This window comes from Carassius gibelio, chromosome A10 (assembly GCF_023724105.1).
Source record: "Carassius gibelio isolate Cgi1373 ecotype wild population from Czech Republic chromosome A10, carGib1.2-hapl.c, whole genome shotgun sequence".
NCBI lineage: Eukaryota > Metazoa > Chordata > Actinopteri > Cypriniformes > Cyprinidae > Carassius > Carassius gibelio.
The window spans coordinates 15,170,903-15,184,689 of NC_068380.1; the positions used below are offsets into that span (position 1 = coordinate 15,170,903).

At 38.1% G+C, this 13,787-nt stretch overlaps 2 protein-coding genes across 2 annotated transcripts in view; one reads left to right on the forward strand and one right to left on the reverse strand.

The window, feature by feature from the left end:
- Positions 1-1,288: 1,288 nt before the first annotated feature.
- LOC128020655 (coxsackievirus and adenovirus receptor homolog) lies at positions 1,289-7,125 on the reverse strand. The gene is made up of 10 exons (XM_052607266.1): positions 6,984-7,125; positions 6,436-6,522; positions 5,975-6,132; positions 5,647-5,708; positions 4,883-5,002; positions 4,655-4,749; positions 3,282-3,451; positions 2,930-3,134; positions 2,181-2,328; positions 1,289-2,084 (listed from the first exon to the last, which is right to left on the reverse strand). The coding sequence occupies exons 4-10, from the start codon at positions 5,664-5,666 to the stop codon at positions 1,919-1,921; spliced, it is 924 nt and encodes a 307-aa protein (XP_052463226.1). The 5' UTR covers positions 5,667-5,708; positions 5,975-6,132; positions 6,436-6,522; positions 6,984-7,125; the 3' UTR covers positions 1,289-1,918.
- The window catches only part of LOC128021321 (probable flavin-containing monoamine oxidase A), a 34,646-nt gene continuing 27,963 nt past the window's right edge, over positions 7,105-13,787 (forward strand). The window contains exons 1-3 of the mRNA XM_052608432.1: positions 7,105-7,380; positions 7,500-7,587; positions 13,162-13,342. Coding sequence (XP_052464392.1) covers positions 7,263-7,380; positions 7,500-7,587; positions 13,162-13,342 — 387 coding nt within the window. The 5' untranslated portion in view covers positions 7,105-7,262. The remainder of the gene's footprint in view (positions 7,381-7,499; positions 7,588-13,161; positions 13,343-13,787) is intronic.

The following is a 13,787-nucleotide window of genomic DNA, read 5'->3' on the forward strand; positions in this document are numbered from 1 at the left end:
ATCTTTAGAAATAAATAATGGACAAACGGAGTCTTTAAACGCCTCAGATGTAAAGTTATTCGCTGTCAAAGTGACGCCAAAATGAATGGGAGTCAATGGGAATGCTAACGCAAGTGAAGTTCTGCTAAAAGATGGCAGCCCCCACCCGACTTCAACTTCCGGTCGAGTTCCTTGCCCCCTGGTAACGATGGGTTGTGTTGAGCCAGGCGGCAAGGAAGTCGACCGGGGGCTGCCATCTTGTAGCAGAACTTCACTTGCGTTAGCGTTCGCATTGACTGCCATTCATTTTGGCGTCACTTTGACAGCGAATAACTTTACATCTGAGGCTCCGTTTAAAGAGTCCGTTTGGAAGAATGTTGTTCTTGTAACATGGGAAATATGATTTTCAAAAGACAAGTTGCTGTCTAATACGTCACCCAGATTTTTGACTGTAGAGGAAGTAACAGTACATATGTCTAGTAGCAAACTGTAATCTACAAGATTCTGTGTACTGTTTTTTGTTTTTGTTTTTGTCCAATAAGTAAAATCTCTGTCTTATCTGAATTTAATAGGAGAAAATGAAATTAAATTTTTAACACACTCTGTTAGCTTAGATAATTTATCTAGTGTCGTTTAGATACATAGTTGAGTATCATCAGCATAACAGTGTAAACTAATCCAGTATTTTCTAATAATATTACAAAGGGCCAAAGGGCCAACATGTATACTGAACATAGCAGAGGACCTAGGACGGATCCTTGTGGCACTCCAGATTTTACTGGTGATAAATGAGATGACTTCCCATTTAAATAAACAAAGTGGTAGTGATGGGAGAGGTAGGATCTAAACCATCTTAGAGCCTACCCTTGAATAACTGTATAGTTTTGTAATTGATCTATGAGTATATTATGATCTATGGTGTTGAATGCAGCACTAAAATCAATTAAAACTAGCAATGAGATGCAGCCTTGAACATACGCAAGAAGCAAGTCATTTGTAATTTTAAGACTGAAGTAGTTTAAGTCTTTGGTTCTTTTAATTGTAATGATTTTGGGTGACATGTAACAAAACCCACCAAGTCTGTGCCCTATGTTGTGTGCTCAATAGCTCTTTTAATGTCATGTCCTGAACCTCTATCTCTCTCAACTCTCTCTGAACATTATCCCCGCTGTATCTCAAGACCACGTGCTCCTCTGACTCCTCTTCCTGGCTAACCTCAAACAAGTATCATGTCTTTGTTATTTGTCAGCAAATGACTTTCTTAAAACAATTTATTGCAAATTCAACATACAAATTTCAACTTTTCAGTACAACATCTAAAGTTGTAAAATTGTTGAATAAAACAACTTTAATTCTTTATGGGCAGAAACAAATATTTAAAAAAAAAAATCAAATGCATTTTAGTAATATCTTTTGGGCAAAAATAGAGACAAAACAACAGCAAAACATAACATTTTATCAAATAAAAATAGTTTAGAATAAAGAAAATTATCAGTCTATACATCAAGTTATTGTTATTATTATTTGATTTCTTTTTGTCAATGAATTTAAATGGCTTGTTCGATCATAACCATCAACATCCAAATCTCAGAAAAAGCATACATATATTTATGTACATAATCTTAACAAAACGCATCAATAATGGAAGCTCTTCACATACAAATATTGGATTAAGGTCTTGGTAAGAGTTCTACCAATACCATCACCACCTTATATGATCTAGACCTGCTTGTTCATCATTATTCTGAGACATGTAATGTATCCTTCTCTCATATTACATCTACTGTATAATTACATCGAATGTTACACAATTACAAGACAGCATGTTGATTCCATTTTGTAAATTGAAACATGATCAAATCCGCTAAAAGGTCATTCATTTAGTAACTGCAAACTAATGACAATTTTCAGTATAATACAAATATGACTACCTAGAATCTCATACAGCATAGCCAAACTTGCTGTCATACTTTGCAGTGCTGTAGCTGGTGTTAGTTGAGAGCGGATGCTCATTTTGGGTTTGGCCCACCTGGCTATAGGCCACACCTGAACGGAAGCTGGAGATCCGGCTGGTAGGGCGACTCTCAGGCGCGGGAACATCCTCTCTTTAAAGACAAGAAAATCTCATTATCATCATCAAACTTTACATAACTGAAGGAAATGGATGGATTCATGAAGAAAAATGGAGGGGTTGATATCACCTAATGTCATTGGAGAACTCTTTCTCATGTCGATTCCAGTTACATCTGAAGATGAGAAGCCATATAATGATCAGAATGATCATGATGAGCAGCAAACATCCAACAACAGTTCCTGTAATGACCCCCGCCCTGTTAGGAGCTGTGGAAGTTTAAGAAAATGATAATGAGGAAACAGTATAAAGGTTAATTAGCTGATTAGGTTAATAGCTCGTTTAGAGAACCTTTTCATGATATGCTAATTTTTTGAGATAGGAATTTGGGGTTTTCATGAGCTGTATGCCAAAATCATCAGTATTAAAACATTAAAAAGACCTGAAATATTTCAGTTGGTGTACAATGAATCTAAAATATATGAAAGTTTAATTTTTATCATTACATTATGGAAAATAATGAACTTTTTCACAATATGCAATTTTTTTTTAGAAGGACCTGTATATTTGTGATGACTGATGAATGGTAAACCACACACATGCACACAATAATTAAAAAAAGAAAAGAAATAAAAAAACACCTGAGCTTTGGTTTTATTTTCTCATCAAATTATTTATACAAAAAAGCATTAAGTAAATTATGTAAAATCCTATCTAAAGTTATTCTATTTTAAATACAGTAGAAATAAATGTACTTATACTTAAAAAGCCTTGGACGACCAGGATTCTCACACAAACAGTTTGTTTTTATAGTACCACATTGGTGTACGTAAAAACTGATGAGATTGATACAAAGACTAGATTTATACATGACATTACCCATCACTATCAGCGATATTTTCCGGCTGTCCACCCCAGGTGTCTTTTTGACTTTGCACTGATACGTTCCATCGTGACTGGCAGTCAGTGAGGCGATCGTTAGAGATGCATCTCCCTGGGAAGGGTCTGTAGCTGTGAAGTCTACACCTTTCATTAAATCAGGGTCACCATGGGTATATTTCCTTCCACCTGTGTATGATATGATCTAATGGACAAAATATTTAATATCAGTTAAAGCTGATAGTTGTTTTTGAATAGATCATCAGTGAGACCGTTCAAAACAGTGCCTATAGGGAAGCCAATTTGTCATTTATTTCATGGATAAGAAGCAGTGACTGATCTCCTTACGCACCATCTGGTCTTTTTTTGTGGTGTCTGGGCTGACAATTGACCACTCAATGTCAAGCTCGCCTATGTCTGCTTGATTTGATGTGTAGGTGCAGTCTAGTGTAACCGGTTCCCCTTGAGCCATCTTCAAAGTTTGTGGCCCACTTGAGGTCACTTTCATTGCTGCTGTCACATCTGCAAAAGTTCCGCGAAAAATGAATGTGCATCTATCAACATTATGTGAAGAAACTTGAATCTTTTGTTACATATTTTCATGAGAAAAAATGTAATAGTTATGTATATGACAAAGTCGAAATTACGCGATAAAAAGATAATGATAGAAAACAAACACTCATGTCAAAGTCAAATTACTTGAGATAAAAAGTAATTATTATGAAAAAAAAGTCAGAATTATGAGATAAAGTCATTAATATAAAAACTCATAGTATCTAAGAGTTGGCTTTTTATGAAATATGTGACTTGGTCATAACTTTGACTTTTTATGTCATAATTATGGCTTTACAATCTCGTTATTACTTAGTATTTTATAATGTTGACTTGTTCTTATGAAAAAAAAAATACGTGAAAGAAATTGGCTATCCGTATATTACATAGTCAAATCTACAATATGAATTTTGTTGCTATACTGACTAACAACATAACCTCACATCCTCGTGTAGTTGCAGCTCTTCTGGTAGTTGTAGTTAATAGCAACTTATTAGCAACTTAGCACACAATGGTTCCAAAATCCACATTTTAGAAAGACCCTGTGTATTTTATATTGCAGAACATGAACGTTTAAACACAGACTTTATTTTACACATAAATTGAAAACTGCTATTCCGAAATAAGATTTCAGAGGAAATCAATGACTTGAAAAAATGCCAGCTGTATCTTTTTATGAATTACTGACGATAAACATCTAACTTCTTTTGGTCAACAAACTATAAGACAAAAAGACACTTTTCTTTTAAATGTGCTATGAAGCTTCAAACAAGAAATAAGTTATAAGCTAGTCTTCGATTTATTCTGCTTTTTCTAGGTCACTTTTTCCCCGTCTTTCAAAGTCCTAAGGATGGTCATTTTCAATTAGCCTGTAATTCCAAAATCCCTCATACGCTCCTGGCTTCACGGTCTGTCCTGCCGGTCTCTCATGAATGATTCATATGAGTTCATATAATGAAACTCTCCAAATTACTAATATCTGGATTTGGTCCAGATGCTTGTGAATAAATCCCATCAAACATCCATGGCTTGGATGAAGGATAACTTTCAGGCCTGAATAAGGAACTTTAGCAGTGTTGTGAGCAGAATTTCAAACTAACCTGATCTAGAACGTGTCAGAACTCAAGTTTCAAAGTACAACCCTTTTTTTTTTTTTTTTGCAAAGAAACTTACTTGCTTTGAGAGAAAGCATGGCGAGCGCAGTCAGTATCATAAATGAGGATGACGGGAACAAACCTGTGAGTCTCACGCAAGGCTGTTTCATACATCTGTGAAAGATTGAAGTAAAAAGACAGTGAAAGCTAGAGAAAAAGAGCACAACTGAAAAGTAACTGTGAGGGAGATAATGAGCATGTCTTGCTGGGTAAAATATTTTGAACTTTCAGTCTGAACCCACAGTACCTTGTGTTGCAGCAGTGTTTTTGTACATTCATGTTTGGACACCTTTCTTTGTGCCACTTCCTCCCATTCAGCTGATTGAAATTTTTAAGACACACGCTTGAGTCTAGAAATGAAAAGAGACTGCAAAAAGGACAACTATTTTACACCGATAATTAATGATCAGTTCTGTCTTTGTTGGATCTCAGTTTGTTATTTTATTCCATTTTAAACTTAAAAAAATTGTGTAATTTATTAGTGAATTTCCATAAAAGTACTGTGAAGTACGGTCTATCATAAAATGAAATGTATTAAATTAAATGTTATTTATATTATGGTACTTTATGGGTTTTTTGTCTAATAGCATGTTACCTTAACATTTGTATAAAGTAAAATATTTTAAAACATTTAACCCTTGTACTGTGCAAACATTCTTTACCTAATTTGGTTTACCCAGTTTAAAAAAAAAAAAAAAAAACAGCTTGTAAATCTCTTAGTCAAAGATTTTATGTCTCTAAATCTTGGATTCCATTATCTTGTCAGCTTGTTTTTATTTCAATTTGCACCTTTTGTTAGATTGGTCCGTAAACAAAAATGACATTTTAAACATTCAGGAAACATAAAAAAAAAAAAAAAAAAAAAAAAAAAAAAAGGAATACGTTGGCAAAATGCTCCAGCTTGTTATAAACTGTCCAATGGTAGAATACATGTATCTAACATATAAAGAGCAAAAATAGGACACAAAACCTGGAAAATATTTTACATCAGCAAAAGTCAGAAATACGCACCTGTTGTGACCCAAAGACATTTTTCACAACCACAAAGCGAACAGTTTCTTATCTGCTTCCCTCTGGTAAGAGAAAAGAACACATCTTTGTTGCTTTTCTTTTTGTAACACACTCCATTCTTCCTCCTACACTGTTTTGAGAGCCTGTAAACTCATTGTTCAGCCAAATATATCCCGTACCATACATTGCACAACACGAGACGAAACATTTTGGCTATTTTATGCTGATCGACCGGAACAACAGGTTCCACTATGCAAACATTTATCTGAGCAAGAAAATAGGCCATAAAAACACAGATATATCTGTAAAATAATATGTAGAGACTTACACATTGAGAGCCAGTTCATCTCTGATTTAGTCTTCGTGCATTTCACCTTCTGAATGGCTCCTCTGTGAGACAACAAGTCCCCTCTGGTATCAAGTGAAGGTGGTGCCATGGTGATGTGGTCCACAGAGACTGTTCTCAGGTGACAGCTGGTTACTCCACTCAGAAAAACAAAGGACATAATAATGCATTATTGTAAAGTTTGAGTACATCAACATGCAGGGCAACTGTTTAAATAAATTATGTTTATTGATTAGTTGTTGTTTTTTTTTTTTCTTTCTATGCACAGTGCTTTTTTTCATCAAGCAAATATGCAATGAAAGTCCATCTAAAGGTGATTCCTTCCTTTACAAAGAACAGCCAGACTCCTTCATGCAGGCAAAAATAGGCCACTGCAACCTTATCTTTAAGAAATGCCCATGCTTTTTGAGAAACTGAGAATGAAAGATCATGAAAATACATACATTTAGGACATTTAGCAGCTGCTTCGGCAACTTTGGCTTCACATGTGAGACTCGGATGGTAAACAGATGGCATGCAATTCAGAAATGCTGTTGGGAAAAGAAATATGTTTCTTAAAAAATATGAATAAACAAAATAACACTGTTTGGGTCAAAGGTTATATGCTATTCATTTAGTTAAACAACTCATGCGTTTTACACACACACACACACGCACGCACGCACGCACGCACGCACACACACACACACACACACACACCCATTAAATATTAATGTATACGATTTATTCAGAACAAAGTTAGAAAAAAGTGTTGTACCCCTATAGGTGAAATTATTTTATGCACTTGTTTTTTTTTTTACATTTATTTATTGTTTTGTTTCGTTTCTGTTGCCCAAAAAGCAGGCAATAGTTTCACTTTGTGCATGCTGTGTGTGTGATAAATGCATTTTTTGCTGTTATAAAATCTTTTGTTTTTCATATTTGTCTTTTTATATAGATTGGTTTATTTATTTATTTTTTTTATTGTTTGGGGGTTTACATAATACTTAACACTTTAGCCACGCAGAAATCCAAAAAGACACAATGGTCAGTTTGTGGGAGGTCTGAGTAAGGAGCCTATCTTCCGGTGTCCCACCACAGTCAACGATCCGCTTAGTCCAACCCTTTATCAGAGCGAAGTGCCAAGTTCATAGGTGGCAGCAACAAGTGTGCATAATAAAGACGAACTTTCAACTCCCTTGTCTTTACAGCTTCTCTGCAGGACAGTCGAGGCATTCTATTCGCCTGTGCAACAGATTTCATCGCGTTATTTGTTCAAACCGCTACAGGAATGAGTGAGGATCAGTTTGACGTAGTTGTAGTCGGCGCGGGACTCTCCGGCCTCAGCGCAGCTCGCAGGCTGCAAAAGAGAAACCCTAAACTCAGCGTCCTGGTTCTGGAGGCCAGAGGTGCGTCTCAACAAAAATAAAATTAAAAAGACTTTTACTATGGATATTGCTATTAATAAACTATAAAAGTCCGCTTGCACAGCTACACAAAACAATTATTTGTTTCTTGCTCTGCACAGACCGTGTCGGAGGACGTACTGTAAGTAAACAACTGCCAGCTGCGAATGGCGTTGACCAGTGGGACATGGGGGGACAGTGGGTGTCCAGGTAAGCTTTAATTAATTAATTAATTAATTATTAATGCATAGTTCAGGGAGGGTTTTTAATGTCAATATATGCAGTTAACAAACGCTTTCAGGCTCCGTTTCATGCTCTCGCATCATAATATGATTCATTACGCCAAATAACAAAAATAAATTATTACAAACTGCACATGCATGTTCTACACGTTTAAGTTTTTGTTTCCTTTTGGTGCTCCGGTTTCCCCTAAGTCCAAAGAAACTGGAGACACTAAATTGTCCATACCCTTATGAAACAAAAATATATTGCAGTATATTGGAAAATATCATGTAGGCAAATATATTAGGCATATATTCTTATATATATTAATTTTTTCCAATATATTGCAATATATTGAAGGTGGCAATCATTTGTATATTTTGCTATATATTATATGTATAATCAATATATTATTAAATGTATTCAGATATATAATATATTAGAAAATAAAAAGGGAAAATAATATATTACAATATATCACAATATATTTTAAGAAATATATTTTCCTTTCGTAAGGGTAGTGTGTGTGTGTGTGTGTGTGTGTGTGTGTGTGTGTGCGTGTGCGTGTGTGTCATCGTCATCTCTGTGGCTTGGCGCTAACGTGATCATATTGACAACAGCCAATTACTTTGGACCACAGTTTGGCGCCTGAGCTTGGCAATTTGCATAAACCGATGTGATTTGCTGACGCCTTTGTTGGCACTTGAAAAGTTGAGACATGTTCAACTTCTGCATGAGCAATGCTAGTGACAAGATGATGATGGACCCACAATTCAGTTCGGCAACGTATGACGTCAGTCATTCAAAGTAAATGAGTTGATGTCCCCGAGTGAATGTATCATGAAGCTTGGCGCTGTAGCGATTGTCAGAATGACGACAGCCAATTATATTGCAGCTGATTGGCCAAGGCCTCCATTTGCACCTAAAAAGTTTAGCAATTTTCAACTTCTTACAAGAGCAACACCAGTGATGCAATGCCGATTCAGTTTGGCAATGCATGGCGTCACCCATTCAAAGTAAATGAGAAGCATTAACGCTGATGTACTGTGTTAATGTACAGTGATAGACTGGCTATCTGTGTTCCCTTTGAGTTATCGAAGATGGCTTTGTGGGTTATCCCCTCCTTACTTAAATTTATTAAAGCCTTATGAAATCTCATAACAATTTTCTAGTCAATGGCCATTGCTCTCACCCAACCCTTTAGGAAGCCTCGCTTCTCATGCTCTCCCCTCTAGATCTTCTGCCACTTGCTCACTCTCATAATATGCAGCCCCCCGCCTCAGAGCGGTGATTGGTCATGTAGAGAGTACAAAGCGTTCACGGCACTCACTCACTCATGCAATATAAGCATCCCAAGTCTCAATGCACAGGTCTGTCCTATAGAAAATGTTCTGGTCACTCGCTGTCGTTCTTTCCACTATTCTTTGCCTTTCTATGTTAAACACCAGCTAGCCATGATTTTTCATAAAGGGACATATTGTCACTTTACACTAGTCACTGTACACTGACACTGGCCCTCATATGATGATACACCTGCTAGACCTGTTTTCAACACTATGTCTCTCCATACTCGCTCTATGCAACTGTTTTCTTGCTCTGCCTCAGCCCTTTGCATAGGGCCTGAGCCAGCAATGAATCCAGAGAATGATCGTGGCAGAAACAGCGTCTTTTGTAATCAAAAACTAGTTGCCTTTGAGCAATGACTGTTCCAGCTGACTGTGACAGCTATAAGACAGAATACAGAAATTATTCTATATTGGACCTCTTTTCTCTGGTAAGATAAAGTTCCAAATAAAAGCATGAACTGCTTCTGTCCATGTTGGATTGTATGGAGGTGTGACAAGCTCTTCCGTAGACTCCAGAGAGTGCATTATCAGAACACTCCCCCAGACTGCTCTGGAAGAAACAGATCTTCTCAAAGGCTGGAAAGAGGACTTAAGAGGACTAAAGTATTTCAGTGTATCTGTGCATCTGCAGAATGCCTGCCTCTATAGCCCCTTTCAGACTGAAATTCTGGATAGTACATGGGTAATGTGTCCCGGTAATTGTTCCCGGATCGTTAGATTTTGGTTCATTCAAACTCCCAGTGATTTCCCGGAATATGTGCATGCGTTCACACACAAAGGTCCCGTAATGACACGTGACATCGGGCTGTGAAGTTGAAAACCCTAGGCACGTTAACTTTCACTTAAGCTGGTGAACGATATCAGCTTCAGTGTGGATATTGAGGAACTACCTGATCTCTGCTTCATTATAGTTTGCAAACGTTAAGCTGCCTTCAAAACACCAAGTAAAAGAGTTGCACGATAAGGTGCATCATCACTATGACACACCCTTTACTTTATTGGTTCTGGCAATGTTACTAGGTCCCGGGACGTGTTTGCGTTCACAGAAGGCAATCTGGCAGTTGTCCGTGACCAACATGCAATGTGAAAGGGGCTTAAGTTAAGTTGATGCTGCTTCATAGAGTTGACTGCCCAGAGATTCATCTCCTCTCCACGAGGAGTCTGGCTTCATCTCGGACTTGAACTATGGGACCCGACGGGTTCGGGCTTAATTTATATAATCTTACACAGGCTCGATCTTGCGCACCGGTTTGCGTTGTAAACGAGCGGTCATGTGATGTGTTTCGATTAGCGTGAGAAAGATGCGAAAATGGATGCTGATTATGAAAATGGAACGATTACCTTTTGGTTGCACCAGCAACTAAAGCAAAGTCTGAGGTGTGGAAAAGTTTTGACCATGTTTACGCGCTGAAGCCATCTACAGTGGATTCAATAATTTTCCTCCACAAAAACATGTAGGTTTAGCCTAATCTCTGTGAGTAAAGGTTTTTCAAATGATAACTAAATATTAATTGAGTCTTAAATGCATAATGTGGACAGAGTATTTACGCTAATGTTGGCATTATTCTTTTATTAAATGTCAGCTGCTAGTGGCGAAGCAAATCCAGTGGAGCCTTTATCTCAATTTCGTTATTGCCAAATACCCATCTTAGTTTAAAATTTATCTTAATTTAATTTGTTAAAAGTCTTGTTTTTATGGTGCGTTGGTATATTTATAGGCTAAATGAGCCTGTGCCTATTTAGAGTGCTGAGATGTTACGATGTTACAGAGGACTTATTTTATTTCTTTATTCCAACTTCCAAGTGGTCTAGTCTACGTTAGTTATGAATAAATTATGTTAAAACATATATAAATGACTCATTCTTGACAAAAGCAAAAGAGCTGTGTGTGTGCGCACATTTGAATAATGTCGGGCTGTAAACGGGTTTTTGCTTTTAAAAAGCTGTCAATCAAAATGTACTTGTCGGGCTCGGGCCGGAACATGTCGAGCTCGGGTCCTGTCAGGCCTAACTTTTATGGCCTGATTACAGCTCTAGGCTGAGCAGCTACTGGATGACTGTGAGATTTCATGGCCATACCCCTCTCTGTCGTGTGTTTCAACTTGGTCATATAGGCTGATGTGCAGTGGACTTTGTGCAACTTTGCTCTGTTGTGATGTGTGCTTGCATTTCACAGGGGCACTCACAGACTGTAACCTATACTTCGTTCATTTCGAGCCGAGAAGTTTCTGACTTTAAGAGTTCTCAGGAAGCACTCAAGCTGATGGCTGCAGCTTTGGCAGAGTGCTTTGCTTTGCTCTCACTCATAAGGCGAGACTGTCAGCTCTCTTATGGCTGTTCTCACGTCCCTCGCTCGTTGTGAGTGACAGGAACTGTAATGGCCTTTGTGTCCGGATTGAAACCATCATGTTTATAGTTTCCCTGCAAAATGTCTTGTCAATAAAGAATTTCAAGTGGCTGAGAACCTCTCGCCCTTCCACATGATCAACTCATGCTGGGCACTTAGGTCAGTTCCGTTATTTAAATGTTTCTCCACTCGCATCTTGAGTTTGCCTTTGCTGAAGGATTATGTCTACAAATTGAACTTGAAGATTGTGGGTGGAGTCAAATAGGTCATGTGGCTGACTGCGGCAGTCGTTGAAGTTGTGTGTATCATGTTCATGACAGCACCGGCATCACAGTTGCAGTGGACATCATTACTAGGTGTTGGCATGACTGTCACGTTTAACACTAGGGTGCTCCGATCACGATCGGCCGATCGTTAATGCGTATCTCCTCAGTAAAGCCGGTTCTCTAATCAGCCGTTAATTCCATCAGGTGCGTGATTTCACATAGAGCAGCTGTTACTACACAGAGCCGTTGTTAACTGAGAAGATGGGCCAATAAACGCTGAAAATTAACGCGATTTGCGCATCTTCTCTATTAACAACGGCTCTGTGTAGTAACAGCTGCTCTATGAGAAATCATGCACCTGATGGAATTAACCGCTGATTAGAAAACCGGCTTTACTGACGAGATGCGCATAACGATCGGCCGATCGTGATCGGAGCACCCCTATTTAACACATAGCACTGTCAGGCTTATCAGCGGTCGTAACATTATGCCATAGTGTCTGTGTTAGTGCTGCAATCATTGGATTATTATTTGGCCACCAGCACATTGTGATTTTGTCAGCTGTACTCTGCTTCAGTCCAAAGATTCTGAGGCAATGGCGTTCAGCGCAACCTTATAGTGTGGGGGAGCCCACTTCTATTTTGCTTGCTTGAACATCATCGGCGGGTGAATTCTCACACGTGATATTTCTTAGGGCTTCAGTAGATTCAAGGAAGTAAGGGATAACACCCCAAAGCGACACCTCAGAGGACGCAGTATCTCATTCCCTCCTCTCAAGGAACCGAGGTTAAATTAGGTAACCTGGAGATGTTTCCACGGTCCAAAAAGTTGCGACAGGCTCCAGCATTCCAGCATAAGACAAGCAGTTTGAAAATTGGATGGACGGGGGCACAGGTCTCAATTGGGCTAAACACCAAAATAGTTGTGTGACCCCAAACCAGGGTCTAAAATTAATACCTGGCGAAAGCAAAATGAGAATAAATTGTATGCGTTGTTTCAGTGACTTGAGAAATACTTTCCGCAGCACATAACTTTTACATTTTATTATTATGTTCTAAATTCTTAAAATTATATGAATTTAAAATAATATTTTGCCTATATTTCTATTCCATTCAAGTATGTAATAACAGAAAGCAAGCAAGTCGTTATTAAAACTCATAAATGCACGTGCTTTCTTGTCAAACAGGCACCGGAAAACGAAGATAACAGCAGAAACAAACAATTATTAAGTCAAAATGTAATAGGAGATTACTAATAGTGATTGTGACAACTAGCCCCAACTTGCTTGTTTTTGAGGTGTGATAATTGGAAAATCCCAAAAGCCTACAAGCTTTTAGAAATGTGTTTTCAAGCGAGATGTTTATTGCTGTAATCCACCACCCGAACTATTAGAAAAAAACCCAGAGCTACTTCCAGAGTCCACCGAGGTCAATAAACAGCAGTTGCCTGGGGCTGTGAAAGCCTTCACTTTAGATGAGGGCAAGCAGGGTTTTCATCAACTTACACCAAGTCGATTTGAGGCAGACGTCTGGCTGCCTTTAGATGTCCGAATATGTGCAGAAACACGGTTACTGGTAATTTACTTGATTTTCATGTCCTGTAGCTCGCAGACCCATGTCATGGAACTTATCCGAGAGCTTGGTTTGGAGGTCTTCCCACAATACACTGAGGGCAAGAAGGTGCATCACGTGGGTGGTCCGCATGCCAAAATCAAAACGTACACCTCTAGCATGCCGTCATACTCCCCACTGGCCCTGCTGGACTTCACCCAGGTTATGTGGCGGGTATGAGAAACAACACCATCTCATCTGACAAAGTGCCGGTCCACAATAAAATACTTATTTTTTTTATTGAGTACTAGAATGTGACTAATAGCCATCATTTCATATCTTAATGGATGAAGACTTCAGGTTCCATATTGTTTTTAAGATGCATATTTACCTTGTACGCTCAGCCACAATAGATCTTGTAGATTGCTCAGACCTTTACAGATGTATGAAAGCTTTTTAGCTGCTATTACTAAGAGTGGCGAATGGATTAATGGGTTTGTCCAATCTATTGAGGTCGTTTTTGACATCATGCTAGTTTCAAACTCAACCGTAAGGTGAGAAATGTGGTGTTAGTGTACTAAAAGTATTCTTCAAGTGGATTAGATGCACTGAAAATACGAGTTGTAAAAAATTCAGTGCAGTAATGCATGGATATTTAATAATAATAACTAAAGTGTAT

Coding starts and splice junctions, on each gene's coding strand:
- LOC128020655 (XM_052607266.1), bottom strand. CDS start 5,666: ATGTCTTTGGGTCACAACAG. Junction 2,329..2,929: donor AATATCGCTGATAGTGATGG/GTAATGTCATGT, acceptor CATTTTCTTAAA/CTTCCACAGCTCCTAACAGG. Junction 2,085..2,180: donor GAGTTCTCCAATGACATTAG/GTGATATCAACC, acceptor TTGTCTTTAAAG/AGAGGATGTTCCCGCGCCTG.